Raw genomic sequence first — 16,553 nt, forward strand, 5'->3', positions numbered from 1 at the left:
GGTCCGACACAATCTACTGCGCTTCCTGTTTCTTAGAAGGAAGAAAGGTTCCTCACGGTCAGCATGTTTGGAGTCACGAAAAGTCATGTAAATTGGGCTATCGCGTTTGTTTACTTTTTTATTTCTAATAAATATAATATATATGGTCCGTTAAAATAATTATATTAAAAAAAAAAAAAAAAAAAATCTTTTTTTAAAATATTTTTCGAAAATGATTTGGCGACCTCCCAAGCGAGATGCTTTCTGGGGGTCCAAATCATAGAAAAATATTTTAAAAAATTGTTTTTTTATTTTTTATTTTTTAAAAATATTTTTCGAAAATTATTTGGCGACCCCCAAGAAAAATATTTTAAAAAATAATAATAATTTTTTATATATTTTTCGAAAATGATTTGGCGAACCCGGTCGCGAGACGACCCCCCAATTGTGCAGTTTTTCGTTCTTTTAGTTTTGAACCAAAAACGAAAAAAAAAACGGCGACAAAAAAGTAGTTTTCTCGTTTTTGGTTCAAAACGAAAAACGAAACAAGCGTGGTATTTCCGTTTCTTGTTTATTGGTTTCAATGAAAAAAACAAACGATCAAAACGTACACGGACCATATATGATATATAATTTTATTTTCCACAACTATATACTACTGTGTGGATATGCTTAGCAACATACAGCAGGTATATGCATAAACTGAGGGCATATGATCATTCATATGATCATTCCACTGGAGGGCAGTATGGAGTGCGAATGAAACAGACCAGAAATGTGTGTGACCTTAGCTTACTTACTTACTGACTTTTTATGTATTTTATTTACATCGGCAGTGCTTTGAATATTTTAACTTCAGACAAAATTATTAAATGATACCTATTTTTTTTTTACTTTTGTCAAACATGAACTATTTCACAAAACATACAAATACAAAAAAGGACCCTCATAGTCATAATTCATTCACCTTACCCGACGTGCCTAACCCTAACCTAAACCCAATTCTAACCCTAACCCCAAAAATATCCAAAAAGACCTTTAAATAAGTTTTTTGGTCCTCACAAACCACAAATACTCTTTTTTATGCTCTCAGTTTTACTTTATTAGCCATATTTTTGGTATTATCATGAACATAAATGTGGGCACTTATCAAAGAGACTAGTTTCTAAATCTGAAATCATACTGAAATCCGGCACACATTATCTGCTAAATTGGTTCGTCGTTGTTTTAATAGCTAATATATATGGAAGGCCTGCTTCAGATATGATTCAATTATTTTCTCCTTCTGACTCATTAAAAGTGAATATGTTCTTTCTTCCATGTGGCACAGTTGTGTAAACCAAGGAGGCCTCTACTTTTAGATTGCTCTAGTTTTAGACACTTGTGGGGAGCCACATCAAATCATTTATTCATGGGGCTTTCTCTCTCGCTCAGCTTTCATTAAGATGGTGGGAAATGGAACATCTACCGTGTGGAGCGATTTCACTGTGGGGATTTTCACGATGTGGGATTCAGAACATTGACTTTGGTGGTGAAAAATAGATAGAATACTCATTTAAAAAAAAAAAAAAAACGATCAAACAAGAAAAAGGGGAATGAGTTTTCATTGAGCGATGTGATGGCAGAGAAAGAGACGATGAGTACAATAGCCCGGTAAGTTGTTTGAGCATTTATTTACAATAAAAACAAAACACAACACGACATTAATTTCACTGCAAACCAGGCTGGCTCTTTAACTGTTCACGTATACTTACACCATCGGTTCGAGATGATAAGGCAACTTAAATGATCAGCAGGACGTGCTGTGAGATCTTCCCTTTTACAGAACAGTCGGGGGTAAAAATGATAATTTCATCCTATAAAACTCTCAAAAATAATTAAATTAAGTGTATGAGGAAATAAAAACAACAATAAATTGTTACCTTGGCAGTTATTTCGTTGCGTTGATCGACCCCATCTGAAATTGATGACCTATACATTATACACAATGTACTCCAACTAAATGTCTATTTACAAAAAGCAGTAGTTGTATTCGGAGTTACCTCTTCATATTCCTCCAATAAATATATAAACCGTTTTGTGGCCGTTGCGTTTCGCACAGAAACAGATCTGACCCCTGAAACACCCAGAGCTTCACGCGACGTTATATTTTTACTCCAAAGCAGTCACACATACAGTACATGGCAGGTTGCTGATTGTAGTCACCACAGAGGTACAAGCGTGACAGACATAAATGCCACTTCAACAGGACTTAAATCAAGAAAATTAGAGGAAAAGAAGAAGAAGAAGAAGCAACGACTTGTGGCGTCCACAACAGCAAACACAGTGGAAAAAGCAGTAAAATCACCGTCAGACGTACACATCCATATATATGTAGACTATATACTGACAGCATCGTTGTTGCATTGCACCATTTTTTTTTCTAGAGCCTCTAGTGTGCTTAAAAAAAGGGTTTAGTACACACATATTTCAATGTTTTAATTTCAAATCTGTTCTATGATTGGCTGCAGAACATGTGTGTCAAAGAAGTGAGGTAAAAACAATGTTTAAGCTTTAAGGCATTTTCATCTTTATAGTTTTATACTACACTCCTATCCTTGCCGTGAATGTGTTTGAAATCTAATCTTATGGCGATTTGTGTCGTCGAGGTTAAAAAGAAGAGAGCTGCAGCTACAGAGTCCTACCACATTTAAGCATCGGAGAAACAGACTTTACAATTAGATATCACAAAATTGGATATTTTATGGGAAAAAATACTCATATTTGATGCTGAATATTTGGTATTATGTAATCACAGAGGAACTTAATTGAGCTCAAACCTCGAGGTTAAAACCATCCGAACAGTGATCTCGTTACGTTCGTTTCCAACAGAGACGTCAATGGCACCATCTTAACCCCCGTGTACAAGAGGAACTAAACCAGGGTTAATATCTTTTACAACTAAAACGATTGTAAATCAAATGTGAGGTTTTTTGACACGACGATCAGGTTCGAAAACAAACAAACAAACAAATGTACGTACGACGAGGCATCAGGTGTGCGAACAGGCAAAGAAAAGAGTGGAAGGAAACGACACTGTGCAAAAGCTGGCCCCTCTTTGTGCGTCATTCTCTCCAGTGTCATCCAGGTTTCTGTATTTCCTCCCCTCCGGTTTCGCTCGTTGAGAAGCCGGCGAAGGCCGGGCTCCGCCTGCAGTTTCTCCTTTCCATTTAATCTTCCTCATCATCTTCCTTCTCATCACTGGCCATGGCGAGCACCTGCACTTGTCTCATCTCCCAGAAGGACTGTGGCTTATGGGAATGCTTTGGAGACATGACAGAAACACAACATTAGACTAAAAGCCCTCAATGCACATTATGGTGTCAGAATGTTGCTAAAAACCGTTGCAGAATATTAAAGGAGACATATTATACCCTCTTTCCATGGTGTCCTAATGAACATGTCTGTGACACGCTTTGGTCAAGATACCTTAAGGATGAAGCACCACAGCAGTTCAATCACTCTGCCAAAAAACAGCCCTGTTCAGAACGCTCGCTTTCGAGCGCCTGTCTCTTTAAATATGCAAATGAGACACAGGAAACTACGTCAGCGTCACTGAGGCTTAAGCCCAATTTATACTTCTGCGTAAAGTGCTCTGCGTAGGTTACGCAGAGACTCTGCGTCGTCTCCGACTGCACGAAATATTTTTTAAGTGTGGAGACGACAAGAGCTGCGATTGGTCCTCAGGAACAGGCCGAGATGACGCTGCTCTGTGCCGGCTCACAGTGAGCACAGAGCGTCCACAGAGGGCGGAGCTGATCCCCGCCGATAATGTCGCCACCAAACTATAAATACGTCATATCTTAACACACACAGCACATGTTTAGACTCTAAATGGCCAATTTCTCGCCTCAAATTATCTTAAAACTGCGTTCCGTCACACAGAAAAGTGAGAAACGGCAGCTGTTTCAACAACAACAGTCTTTCTCTCTCTTTCTTTCTCGGACGCCATTGCTCACTGTAGCCTGTAGCAGAACAACCTTGCGCAGCGACCCCTACTGATCGGGCGGGAAATTGCAGCGCGTGTCCGTCACCAGGACGCAGAAGTATAAAGGCTTGAGGCGTCTCCGTGGCAGTCGGATAACGCATACGCAGTCGGAGATGTATAATGTGGCCTTTAGGCAGCTAACAGCAGTTAGCATTTGGAAAAGCCACCATTTGCCGACTCTTGCCGGCACATTGTCGTCACATATAAAATGTATCCACTGGACACGTAAATCCTCTGAGGCTGGAAGTTTGTGTAGAACTCTGTGCTGCACTGTGGAGCCAATAATATCTCCTGTACTTAGTTTTATCTCCTGTACTTAGACTGAGGAGGACCACAAAAACATGAGTGAGTCATCTTTTTTCACACTTTGCCTACTCTTAGGGCCTCCAGAGTCCCAAATATAAGGATTAAAATGATTAAAAAGTTGATTTTGCATAATATGTCTCCTTTAACAGCTGCACATAAAATCCCACCAATTTACAGATGAAGTGTGGAAGCAGCATTGGGTTTGTTTTGTTGAGTTATATACTGTACAGTCCATTGCTCCACTGTTTAATTCCATGGAGTGTGCAGACTATGAAAGTAGTATTGACTCATTGACTCTAACCTGAAGATGGAGATCCAGGACACAACCGGGTGTGTGGAGCTAACAGTTCTGCACACAGAGATGCACAAACATTGATAAAAAACAAACAAACAGAGCAGCAAACGCACACGCAAAACAAGCAAAACAGCAGTACAGATTCAGTGCAGCATCTATAGTGTGAGAGTAAACCTGTGGTGTATAGAAGTATATCAAGCACTCGGGGGGGAAATAACATGCACGGACCAAAAAGAGATTTGGAGGTAGACGACGTTCTTACCGACGAGGACTGATGATCATAAGGTCGTTCCAGTTTGATTCGAATGTCTGTCACCTTTCCTCGCTCTGGTTTACCAGGTCCTGAGTAATATATGTCCAGACAATGTGTTAGACAAGTAAATATACACTACCAGTCAAAAGTTTTGAAAATACTTACTATTCAATTCAAGTACATGGAAACGTTTGTCTAAACTTTTGACTGGTAGTTTGAGTATTATAGTAAATATAGCATTATGGGGTTATGGGGTATTTTAAAGAGTTAACCCTAACCCTGAGTTATCTCAAAGAGGACTAATTTAGCTCAAAGAGGACTAAGTTAGTTCAAAGAGGACTAAGTTAGCTCAAAGAGGACTAATTAAGCTCAATTAGGACTAAGTTATCTCAAAGAGGACTACGTTATCTCAAAGAGGACTAAGTTAGAAAGAGGACTACGCTATCTCAAAGAGGACTAAATTATCTCAAAGAGGACTACATTATCTCAAAGAGGACTAAGTTAGCTCAAAGAGGACTATGTTATCTCAAAGAGGACTAAGTTAGAAAGAGGACTAAGTTAGCTCAAAGTGGACTACATTATCTCAAAGAGGACTAAGTTATCTTAAAGAGGACTAAGTTAGCTCAAAGAGGACTAAGTTAGAAAGAGGACTAAGTTAGCTCAAAGAGGACTAAATTATCTCAAAGTGGACTACATTATCTCAAAGAGGACTAAGTTAGCTCAAAGTGGACTACATTATCTCAAAGAGGACTAAGTTATCTTAAAGAGAACTAAGTTAGCTCAAAGAGGACTAAGTTAGAAAGAGGACTAAGTTAGCTCAAAGAGGACTAAATTATCTCAAAGTGGACTACATTATCTCAAAGAGGACTAAGTTAGCTCAAAGAGGACTAAGTTAGCTCAAAGAGGACTAAGTTAGAAAGAGGACTACGTTATCTCAAGGAGGACTAAGTTATCTCAAAGAGGACTAAGTTAGCTCAAAGAGGACTAAGTTAGCTCAAAGAGGACTAAGTTAGCTCAAAGAGGACTAAATTATCTCAAAGTGGACTACATTATCTCAAAGAGGACTAAGTTATCTTAAAGAGGACTAAGTTAGCTCAAAGAGGACTAAGTTAGAAAGAGGACTACGTTATCTCAAAGAGGACTAAGTTATCTCAAAGAGGACTAAGTTAGCTCAAAGAGGACTAAGTTAGCTCAAAGAGGACTAAGTTATCGCAAAGAGGACTAAGTTAATGAATGTTTACTATATCAAAGCTCAAAGTTATGTCTTGCTATATTTACGGTCCTTAAAGGGACAGTTCAGAGTATTTATTTTACCTGATGTTTGAACAAATGCTAAAAACTTGTATCTAAATTCTAAATCATCTGTTTTCTACAGAATTAATTTATGATCTTTTTTTTTTTTTTTCAGGAAACTGAAATATGAGGTTTGTTTCCCCAGGAAGAACCCGTGAAACCAAAAGGATCTGGATGGATCGGAGATGAAGGAGTGGACTTTCCCGTCTCACCTGGGGAGCTCCCACAACTAGCAGTGCTGGCGCTGCTGATGCTGTCCTCCATCATCCAGTTGCTGTAGGTGAAGGAGTCTCGCTTGTGTGGAGTCCCTGCAGAAGACAAACTCTCCTATAGAGAGTACACACACACACACACACACACACATTCTTGTACTTGCTGCATACTGAGGACCGGCATTTCCACTTTATAAATCAACACAATTACAAATATCCACTTCATGAATGACATCTACAAAGAACTACTGGTTGCAGTACCATCAAATGTCTGCAGGTGGAGCCCCAGAGCAAAAAGGGCTGGAAAACTTTTTCAATTTTTTTTTGTTGTTGTTGTAATTTTTGGTCCAAAATTTGACAAAAACATCATACTATGTCGACCAAAATTTAAAAAAAAAAAATTTGACAAAAAAAAAATTTGAGCAAAATTTGACAAAAATTTCATACTGTCGACCAAAATTAAAAAAAACATTTTTACCCAAAATTTTTGGTCCAAAATTGACAAAAACGTCATACTATAATTTACTATAATGTCGACCAAACTTTGAAAAATAAATTTTTACCCAAAATTTGAAAATGTTTTTTTTACCCAAAATTTAAAAAAAATTTTTTATCCAAAATTTGAAAAAAAAAATGTACCCTAAATGTTTTGTCCAAAATTTGACACAAACATCATACTATACTATGTCGACCAAAATTTGAAAAAAGAATGTTGTCCAAAATTTGACATAAAAGTTGAGTATAGCATGTTATAGCAACCTAAGGAAGTGATTTCAATGAAAACAAAGTGAGGACCGGCCAAAATGTCCTCACTCCGTAAAAATGACCTCACTTTGTTGGTTAAAAGCCCTCAGTGGTCCTCAGTATGCCGCAAGTACAAGAACACACACACGCACACACACACACGCCTGTTAGACTTTAAAACAAACACATGACTCCAACACAAATGACACACACACATATACACCTACTGTATCCCTCACCATGCCCGTGTCGTAGTCTTCTGTGGCCTCGGTCTCATTTTCCTCCACCACGCTGGCGAAGCTGCTGGCGTTGGAGGACGAGCGTGAGAGGTCTTGATCCTCGGGGATGGACGCGGCCCTGACACCGAGATAAGAACCAAACCCTTAACCAGTCTCCACCACGGCCAAACCTTTATCTTATTTTACGAGACACAGTCATTCGCCGCGCAGCAGCACGCGCTCGTAAAAACCACGTGCGTCATACACACCTGTTCATGGCAGCCGTGAGAACTTCCGGAGAACTCTGATTGGACGAATTGTCGGACTTGGGGTCTTGAGACGCGTGGCCGCTGTCCGGCGTCTTCTGGGTGTTTGGCGAGTTCTCTCTACTGCCACGAAAGACACCAATAAAAGACATTGTGTCGTTATATCCTTACTTAAATGTTTACAAAAAGATAAACAAACGGTGTCTCGTCTCACATCTTCTCCTGGACCTCTTGAATGTTTTCGATCCCGATGGCACTGCTTCGCCTGGCGCTAAAAGGACCAGATCTTTTCCTTGTCGGGCTTTTACCCGGGATTATCAAAGACTGTCAAGGGAGAGAAGAGAGGCAGTCAGCGTCAGGGATATATAAACACACTTCTAATCGCTTAAATATCTCACAGTAGCAAAAAAAAATCAATCTCATGACCTTAAATAAATACATTTATGCATTACTGAGTGACAATCGTGGTTATTATCATTTATTCTCCCCTCGACTTGTTACTACGATGGAAGGAAACGTTAAAATATGCATTGAGCAGCTTAATGTCAAGCTCTGGTGTCAGTCTTCCAGCAAGAGCAAAGCACAGTGAAGATGTAGATGAAAGATGGATTTAAAGGCCCCCAAGGGACCGACCACTAAATATGCATCTCAGCGACCGCTTTGTACAATCGACCTCCTTTTTTTTTTTTTTCAATGTAAAAACTTGAAAAGGTCTTTGACGTGTCTTCAAAGAGAAGGAAGGGGATTTTTTTTCTTTTTCATAATTTCTCCACAACTTGGTCATTAACATAAATGTTAGTCAGATTAGAGAATGACGGATTAAAACACAACACAGGCAAAAACATAAAAAAAAAAAATACTACAGACACTAAAGACGTACTACGGTAACATAGGAAAAGTGACAATACAGGAAAGTCCCACAGTGCAGAAAAGTATGGACTTTATACGTCACAATAATGACGAGGTGCAACACTCACATCACAGAGCCGTTCGTTGTGTGTGAAAATGTGGAAAATATTTCTTTTGTTATCTTGTCTGTACAATAAAATACACACTGTGTTACATATAATATAGAATCATATTAATATTAATATTATTCAATATATTGATTAGTGCTGAAATCTATCCAGGATAGTGTTAACCCTTAGTGCTCACGCAGAGGTGCACCCATGGTAATTTGCCATGGGAATAATACACAACTCCTTATATGGACATCCTGGGGGGGGGGGGGGGGGGGTGTGTTTATAGGTCACATATTCAGGCTTTTAAAAAATCCGGAAGAGCGGAAGTCTGGGAAGTGTTCTATTCTTGGCTGCTCAGTGCAGCACAGAGTTCTACACAAAGTTCCAGCCTCAGAAAAATCGTTTTCTGTGTCGTCTTATGTTGCCGAGTCAACGTTATGATTCATTTTATATAATGCATTTTTTAGCAGTGATATCAAGTCACACTAATTGTGCACAAGTCACAAAATAAACCCGCTTTTATTTTGTTTTTGTTCAAGTGAACTTTGAACTGTGACGTGTTTCCCACATTTCCCAAATTCAATCCGATTTTAAATTCTTATAGCCTCTGTATTAACTGTCCATTTTAGCATCATGGGACAAAAAAGCAGCCCGAAACGCTCTGCGTTCTAAGGACTAAGCCACGATGCGGTGAAACCATGCAGACAAAAAGGAGCAAAAAAGGACAAGCGAGAGAAGTTAGAATAAGACATGAACCTCTTCTACTGTTCCTATCCCTATGGCACTGCCTCGACGTCCATATTTACTGGGACTTTTGCCTGGAACAAGCAATGACTGAGCCACAGAGAGGGAGGAGAGAGAGAGAGAGAGAGGGGGGGAATACACCGGGGCGGGGGGGGGGGGGGGGGTGAGATGAGAGACGACAAAAGGGGAGAGAGGGGGGGGTAAAACATGAGTACAAATATATATGTGAATCCATGCAGTGAGTCATGTCGATCAAACAAAAATACAAGGCATATGTTAACTGGAGAATATAAGGTATTGTTTTTTCTTATCACACAGGCAGCTGAATGGAGAGAGAGAGAGAGAGAGAGAAACGATGAGCAGGTTATATCATGTGAGCCTGTGAGAGTAAAGATGAAGAAGAGATAAATAAAAACAACAACAACAACAACAACAACAACAACAGAGGCCGACATATACAATATGTTACACGTCGGCTGGGTTATGGGCAAAAGCGAGCGTCAGTCACGTTCACTGACAACTCGTGGAATCTGAATTACAGCAATAATGCAACAGGGGGTTAAGTCAAGTTTTAGTTATTCAGACAAGACGAGAGAGAGCTTTGAAAAACAGAAGAAAGAAGAGTTTTCACCCCCACAGCCATCAGAGTATTAAAACACACACACAGAGTACAGTTGTCAAACCTGCCTGAAGGGATGCTGCAGTGTCTTTTAGGATATATCTTTTTTATTATTATTATTGCACTAAATTTTATTTTAAATTTTATGTTACAATGACAATAAAAATACTAAGATAAATGACCGGTGCAGAGGTTTTTCAGTATACGCTAAACACAATATCCAAATTCAAATTCATTAACAATTTTAAAGTGTATATGGAACAATCTGATCATATGAGAAAAGAAACTACAACTACACATTCTGAATATTGCTTTTCCTTTTTTTTTTTTTTTTAGTTGAAGGACGATTAAAGATAAAATAAATGTGTGATTTAGGTGTTAGGTGTTCCCTTTATCCTTCAATTTGAGCCGTATTATATGTTAATATCAATGTATACTCAACAACAAAAATAATTGCAACACTAACCCTAAGTAAAATATGTAAGATTTGCATATGCTGCCAACAAAAGTCTTATTTCTCATTAGTGAGATCTACACCTTTGCATGTTGACACGCTGATTAAAGAGCATGATTTTTTCACAATAAAAGGCCACTCTAAAATGTGCAGTTTATCTTAAAGGAAACACCTTCATTAGGCACTGAATTAAAGCCTCATAACGAGCCCGTCAGAGTTAATCAGGTTATTGATTGTGGCCTCTGTGGAATAACGGTGCACAAAGTTGCCGGACATGGCAGGAATTAAAAAGCATCTGTCGTGTTTCATGGATTGGAGGCAGCTTGTGGTGGTGAAATGTGTAAAACTGTGTTGCATGAAAGAACTGTACGTTTTAGAGTGGCCTTTTATTGTGTATAATCATACTCTTTAATCTGCATCTTGATACGTGTGTGTCACCAGCCAGTTGGATGAATTATTGTATTAAAGCTATTAAAGTGAAGCTCAATAATACAAATACGAGCCCTAAGTTATCATTAAGCACATATTAACACCTTATTCTACCTCTATTACGACTTGAACTAAGATTTTTCCTACATGAGGTGTTAATACGTGCTTAATATTTACTAATAAAGGGCTAGTATGCTACTTATATGCATGTCAGTAAGCACCTAGTTAATTAATAAAAAAATTTGTGTTACCATTTGTTCGTATAAAAGAGCATTAGAACAATATTTTTGTTGAGTATATGAAATAATGATTTAAACCAGGGGGTCTCAAACACACGGCCCGTGGGCCACATGCGGCCCCCGAGTGGATGTCTTGCGGCCCTACACTTATTTTAAAAGTACACTTTATCTACATGTTATTTTGATTTTATGTTTTCATTCTTTACTTGTGTTTTTTTTCTTGTTGGTACTATATATCAAACACTTTCAGATATACATTTAATGTCTAAACTAAACACTAAACAGTTAATTTTGTGACCAGCCTGGAAGTTCACTGGCCCCTTGGTGATTTTGAGTTTGAGGCCTCTGATTTCAACCACTGTGCGAGCACACAAACCAACATTCGTCAAAATTCAACAGAGCGCCGCAGATGCACGGAGAGTTTGAGTAAAGACAACAAAAGAAAACCATTAAACAGTAGAATTTCACCTCATGCCCCCCAAAAATACCCCATCTCGAAGTAGCAGAAAATATGCAGCCGTTTTTTTCAATGTAAGAGCAAGAGAGCCAGAACCAGAACCACTCCACCAAATTATGCAACGCTTCTTCCGTGAGAAGTTAGTGCAGCAGGCAAGTGAGGGAAGAGAGAGCGTGAACTCTGGTAGAGCTGCCCCCGGGGGAAGCTCCAGACCAGGAGGAGCGTGACTGTACTTACTATCCCTGGGAATTTGGGGCTCTCTGCAGGGTTGTGGGATAAGCTGGCGCTCAGGCTAGCGGAGACTGTGTGTGGCTTCTTGAAAGTAAAACCCGTGGCGTCCATAGACTGGCTCCTGCCGCGGATCACTCGCTACGGAGAGAGACGAGGAGGAGGAGACACAGTCAGATGGTCGCCGGCCGCTGTGACATTGCCGTACGGAGGTACAGACCTCTGGCTCTACAGAGCTCTGCCCCCCGAACACTGACCACTACAGGGAGAGAGAGGAGAGCGCAGGGCTAACGCTAATCCTGACAGACAACGAAGCGACAGAGAACAAGGCTGAGGTTAAGAGGCTGCAGGGAAGGTTCACGTGAGTCATTATGTTTAGGGTTAGACAGTCAGAGAAGAGAGAGGGGAACGTGGAAGAGGCCGAGTGGCCTACGGAGGTCGGATCACAGTGAGTTTGAACACCAGCCATGGAGAAGTGGAAGCTTCCACTTCAGAGTGAAGAGTTAGAGGCATCTGAAGGTGGAAAATAACTACCATATTGTCTTTGTTATGAGGACAATAACAACAACAAAAAAAAGGATTTAATTAATAAGTGACTGGACATGCAGAGAGCACAGCAGCACAAAAAGCTAGAAAGCGTATGGAAGCTGGAAAAAGCCACAAGTGATGTGCGCCAGAAGGACAGAGCAGCAGAGTGTCTCCTCTCTGAGGACGATGAATAACTCTCTTACAGCCTGCATTTTGCACATAGAATCATTCCGAAAGTTACATCCACAGAACAAAACATGTGCCAACCGGTGTAGATGCTAGTGCAACACGAGAAACAATGACATTTGGTGAATATATTTCTATAAATAACATCGTTGTTTTTTGCTTGTTGAGCGTTAGATGAGAAAACACATCCATTCATTCTTTGCCACTTATCCAAGGTTGTTTGCATGTAAACAGGTCATGAAATCTCTCTCCCCAGCAACACGCCACCGCGTCTGAACCTGTGGGTTTTTATTACTGGACTCTGAATTGACCATCTAAGCATTGGAGCATTTCATATATAAGTATATTTGGTAACATAACACCATAGACGTCAGTTTCAATGATTTTTCTTTGGGGCGAAAGAGAGGAAGAACTAATCCACTACCTGGTTGTGAGTTATGATAACGTGAGGTCTTTTGTGGGTTTTGTTGGAGGCGTGAAGAAGGAAATATCGACAAAACCCACACACGCACTGGAGAGACTGTACAAATAATCTGTCTTGGAAACACTTCACTGTCGCCCCCTAGAGAATCTGGAAAACCAACAGTGGATATGCAGCAAAAAAATCTATGGATGCTACACTGAGTTAACCAGTTGCCGTAAGTCTATGTTCGAAATTTTTAAATTACATTTTAATCTGTGTAGAAAACTGCGTTTGTTTTGTTTTTTTGCGTCTAAAGCCTAGATGTGCGTCAGTGCGAATCCCCAGTCTCTGCTGCAGCCGCTCCAGTTACCTTAAAGGACTCAAAAAATCCCCCTCCTCCTCCACTCCCGTTTTCAAGTTTGTCGTCCTCTCCTCCGACTCCCATCATGGCCTGGCTGTTCACGTGAAGCTCCTCATACAGCGTCTCCAACAAGGCCGACCGCGTCCGCTCCTGACGCACAAACAAAGACGCACATGAAACAAAGAGGATGTCTTGAAAGTATGGATGTGTGGCCTGCAAATGCAGTTTTTTTTCTCAACAACTCACCTCTAATTTGGCAAATTTCTCCGCTTTGTAGCAGGCATACTCAGCGTTGATGAGCTTCGTGAATAGGAAATCATGGAATTCAGGACCCTGGTCAGAGACAAATGACAACATAAATCATGAAGGAGGATAAACGGGGAGAAAATGCAGATGTAGACGCGGTGGTTCAGGCGGTCAACAAGTTTGCTCACCTTTTTGAAGATGGCAGGGTTCGGGAGGGCCGGGCCAAAGAAAGGGACGTCGTCCCGCGCCGTCACCGACACCTTGTAGAGAACATCGTCGGAACACGGGTTGACCGCTTGGACCACGACGTAGCCGTGGAGAAAGTTGGAGGCGATCATGTCCGGTACAAACGGAGTGTTTTCTTCCTGGAACACGATGGCCACGATGTCGTTCCCTATGTGCCTCTTCCTCTGTAACTGCAACACGACAGCAACACAACTTATATATCAATCAATCAATCAATCAATCAATTAATCAATCTTTATTTATATAGCCCACAGTTTACAAAACATAGTTTGTCTCACGGGACTTCACAGGGTTGGTAACGTCCTCTGTCCTTAGACCTTCGACCAGGGTAAGGAAAAACTACCAGATCACCAGACTACCAGATATATATAGATAATTGTAATTTAATTAAATTTTATATTTTTACTATTTATATTGCCTATTGCCTTATACTTGAAAGCTGCTAAACTGTGTTTCATTGTCCTAAAAACAATGACAATAAAGAATTCTGATTCTGATTTAATATAAGTTTAACAAAAAATAATACTGTATACTTTTTCAGAACCACAGTGCAAATACTACATATGAAACATCATAAGGAAACCCTATGAAACAGTGTAAATATATATAGTACTACATTTGTCATAAGATGCCACTGGTTAGTGCAGCTGCAGTGCTGTTGTCGTGCAGTGCCTCGTCTTCGTGTGAGTTTGTGAAGCGCCTCTAGGGAGCGCTGTTTCCTCTTAAGATTGCTCAAAGGAGCACTAAAGGAGCCAGTGTTCAACACCTTTTCCACTGTTCATCCCGTGCAAAAGCAGGATAGCAAACGGTGTGTAGGCTTGTGCTATTAATCAGCCTTATCAGGTTTATGAATATGTGCAGTAGAGGAGGAGGAGGAGGAGGAGGAGGACGTGGCTATCTGAGCAATGCAGCTTTAAGTGACTACGAGGGAGGTCTGCTGTTCAGATAAGCAGAAAATAAGACATAAACACAATGTGATTTACATTTTCACCGAGTCCTTCCTTTGCAAATGTGTGCTGCAGCTGCAGTTTGGCACAACATGCAAAAATACTGGTATAATAGCCAGAGGGAACCTGTCTGGCAGCTTGCAGTGAATCATTAAAGGTGTGTTCGTCCGGTGTTGTGTTACAGTACCTGTTGGGTGTCCCCCTCTGTGTAAGGCAGCTTTGTGGACACATGGAACATGACCTCTTTGTTGCGGTAGTTGCAGTGGATGGATTCTGTGCCGGTCTGTCCGTGAGCCACGTCTAACCCGCCACGGAAACTAAAAAGACACACAGGCGCGGGGATTAAAAAAGGACAGCACTGCAGCTCCACTGCTGCAGGGACACGACCAGCATTCGCAGAGCTTACGCTGTCAAATGTAGTTTGCTGCCTGAAGCCAACCCAGAAGTAAGAATTATACTGAACAGCCACCAGGGGGTGACTCAACTGGTCACAACTATATATATATATTTTTTTAAAACATACTCAAGCCCCTCTCCCACTCCCTCCCCCCATTTCCCATTACTGGTATATATATCCACAGAAATATACTTACATACTTCTTCAAATACAGTAAGATAAGGCAGAATAGGCAGAAATGAAATACATAAATAAATAATAAAATACAATAAATAACAAAAATAATACTAATAACTTTTTTTATATATAAATAAATAAAGAAAAATAATATATAAAAAAAAAAGGAAAAACAGATCAAATAATTACATTTGTCTAGTCAGCAAGTATGTCTACAGTTTAGTTATGACTCTTCAATCATCTATGTTTCGCAAAAAATGTTTGAAACATAAGCCAACTTCTCACTTGATTCCCAATGTCGTTAAAAAATTTTTTTCCCAGGGCATGAATGGTCAAAATCACTAGTTATCGTATTTCTTCAATAGAATATAATGATTATTTTGAAAATGTCGGCCCCACTTTAGAGGAAAATACTTTAAAACACAGCTCATACAAGTGGAAACCAGTGTAACTGACAACAAAAAGTCATAGTAAAGGTGAAATTTCTCAATCTCAAGGCTTCAAAAATCGCAATTTGTTTTGAAACCAGAAAACTACGTCCATTTTTATATACAATCTATGGCCAAGAAAGACAGAGGCAACAGCAATGGTGAAAGTTAAGTAAGAAGCATGACTGAAAACACAAAGAATTGGCCATGAAATGTTTTAAAAATGAATTCCCACACAAACTCTCCCTCAGGTCTGATAGTATTGCTTGACACGGCCTGTTTTCAGATGAAGGACGCATCATACAAATGATACTTTCTCTTCACGAAGGCAGAATAATAAACATCATCAACTACAAAAGTTTAACACTGCAGCACAAAAACACTGTTCATAATCAACGCTAAGAAACAAACTTCTTACCCTTTAAAGTTGTGCAGCTCAATTTTTTCTCCTAAAAACGCCAGGAATTCTACAAAGGCAGGACTCTCTTCACTGTTGCCAAACAGCTCTTCCTCTGAAGTCTGTAATCAATCAAAAAACCCACATAAAACCCACGGCTTTAAGGACCAAATTATATTTCACAGTTTAAATCCCTCAGCTTTGCACAGTCGTCTCCATTATTAATGACGCGCATTAAAAATTAAAAACTTTTAAGCAGCAGACTGAAAAAAAAAAAAAAGAAGAAAAAGTTTTTCTTTTTGAGAATTTTATATCAGGTGTGTGTTTTTTTTTTTTACCGCAACACGTCAGTGAGGTCAATAACAGGAAGCCGGTAAAGTAAAGTGCGTGTCTTTTGTGTTACGCTGCTCTTGTTCAAACACACTGAATTTGCATTTGAGACCACGAATGAGGCTTCGATCAATTAAAGCGGCAGATAACAGCATGTTAGGAGCAGTAACGATCATCTGTGA

The 16,553-nt window shown here is 39.8% G+C and overlaps 1 protein-coding gene across 1 annotated transcript in view; it reads right to left on the reverse strand.

The window, feature by feature from the left end:
• Positions 1 to 3,188: 3,188 nt before the first annotated feature.
• LOC310932258 (rap1 GTPase-activating protein 1-like) overlaps positions 3,189 to 16,553 on the reverse strand; it is a gene marked incomplete at both ends in the record, with an annotated part of 64,436 nt that continues 51,071 nt past the window's right edge. The window contains 13 exons of the mRNA XM_083895551.1: positions 3,189 to 3,281; positions 4,870 to 4,949; positions 6,366 to 6,480; positions 7,349 to 7,466; positions 7,597 to 7,716; positions 7,808 to 7,917; positions 9,312 to 9,389; positions 11,735 to 11,866; positions 13,213 to 13,353; positions 13,450 to 13,536; positions 13,638 to 13,865; positions 14,830 to 14,959; positions 16,063 to 16,163. Of these exons, the coding sequence (XP_083751677.1) occupies positions 3,189 to 3,281; positions 4,870 to 4,949; positions 6,366 to 6,480; positions 7,349 to 7,466; positions 7,597 to 7,716; positions 7,808 to 7,917; positions 9,312 to 9,389; positions 11,735 to 11,866; positions 13,213 to 13,353; positions 13,450 to 13,536; positions 13,638 to 13,865; positions 14,830 to 14,959; positions 16,063 to 16,163 (1,533 nt within the window). The remainder of the gene's footprint in view (positions 3,282 to 4,869; positions 4,950 to 6,365; positions 6,481 to 7,348; positions 7,467 to 7,596; positions 7,717 to 7,807; positions 7,918 to 9,311; positions 9,390 to 11,734; positions 11,867 to 13,212; positions 13,354 to 13,449; positions 13,537 to 13,637; positions 13,866 to 14,829; positions 14,960 to 16,062; positions 16,164 to 16,553) is intronic.

The sequence above is a fragment of the Microchirus variegatus genome (assembly GCF_963457635.1).
Source record: "Microchirus variegatus genome assembly, chromosome: 9".
Classification (NCBI taxonomy): Eukaryota; Metazoa; Chordata; class Actinopteri; order Pleuronectiformes; family Soleidae; genus Microchirus; species Microchirus variegatus.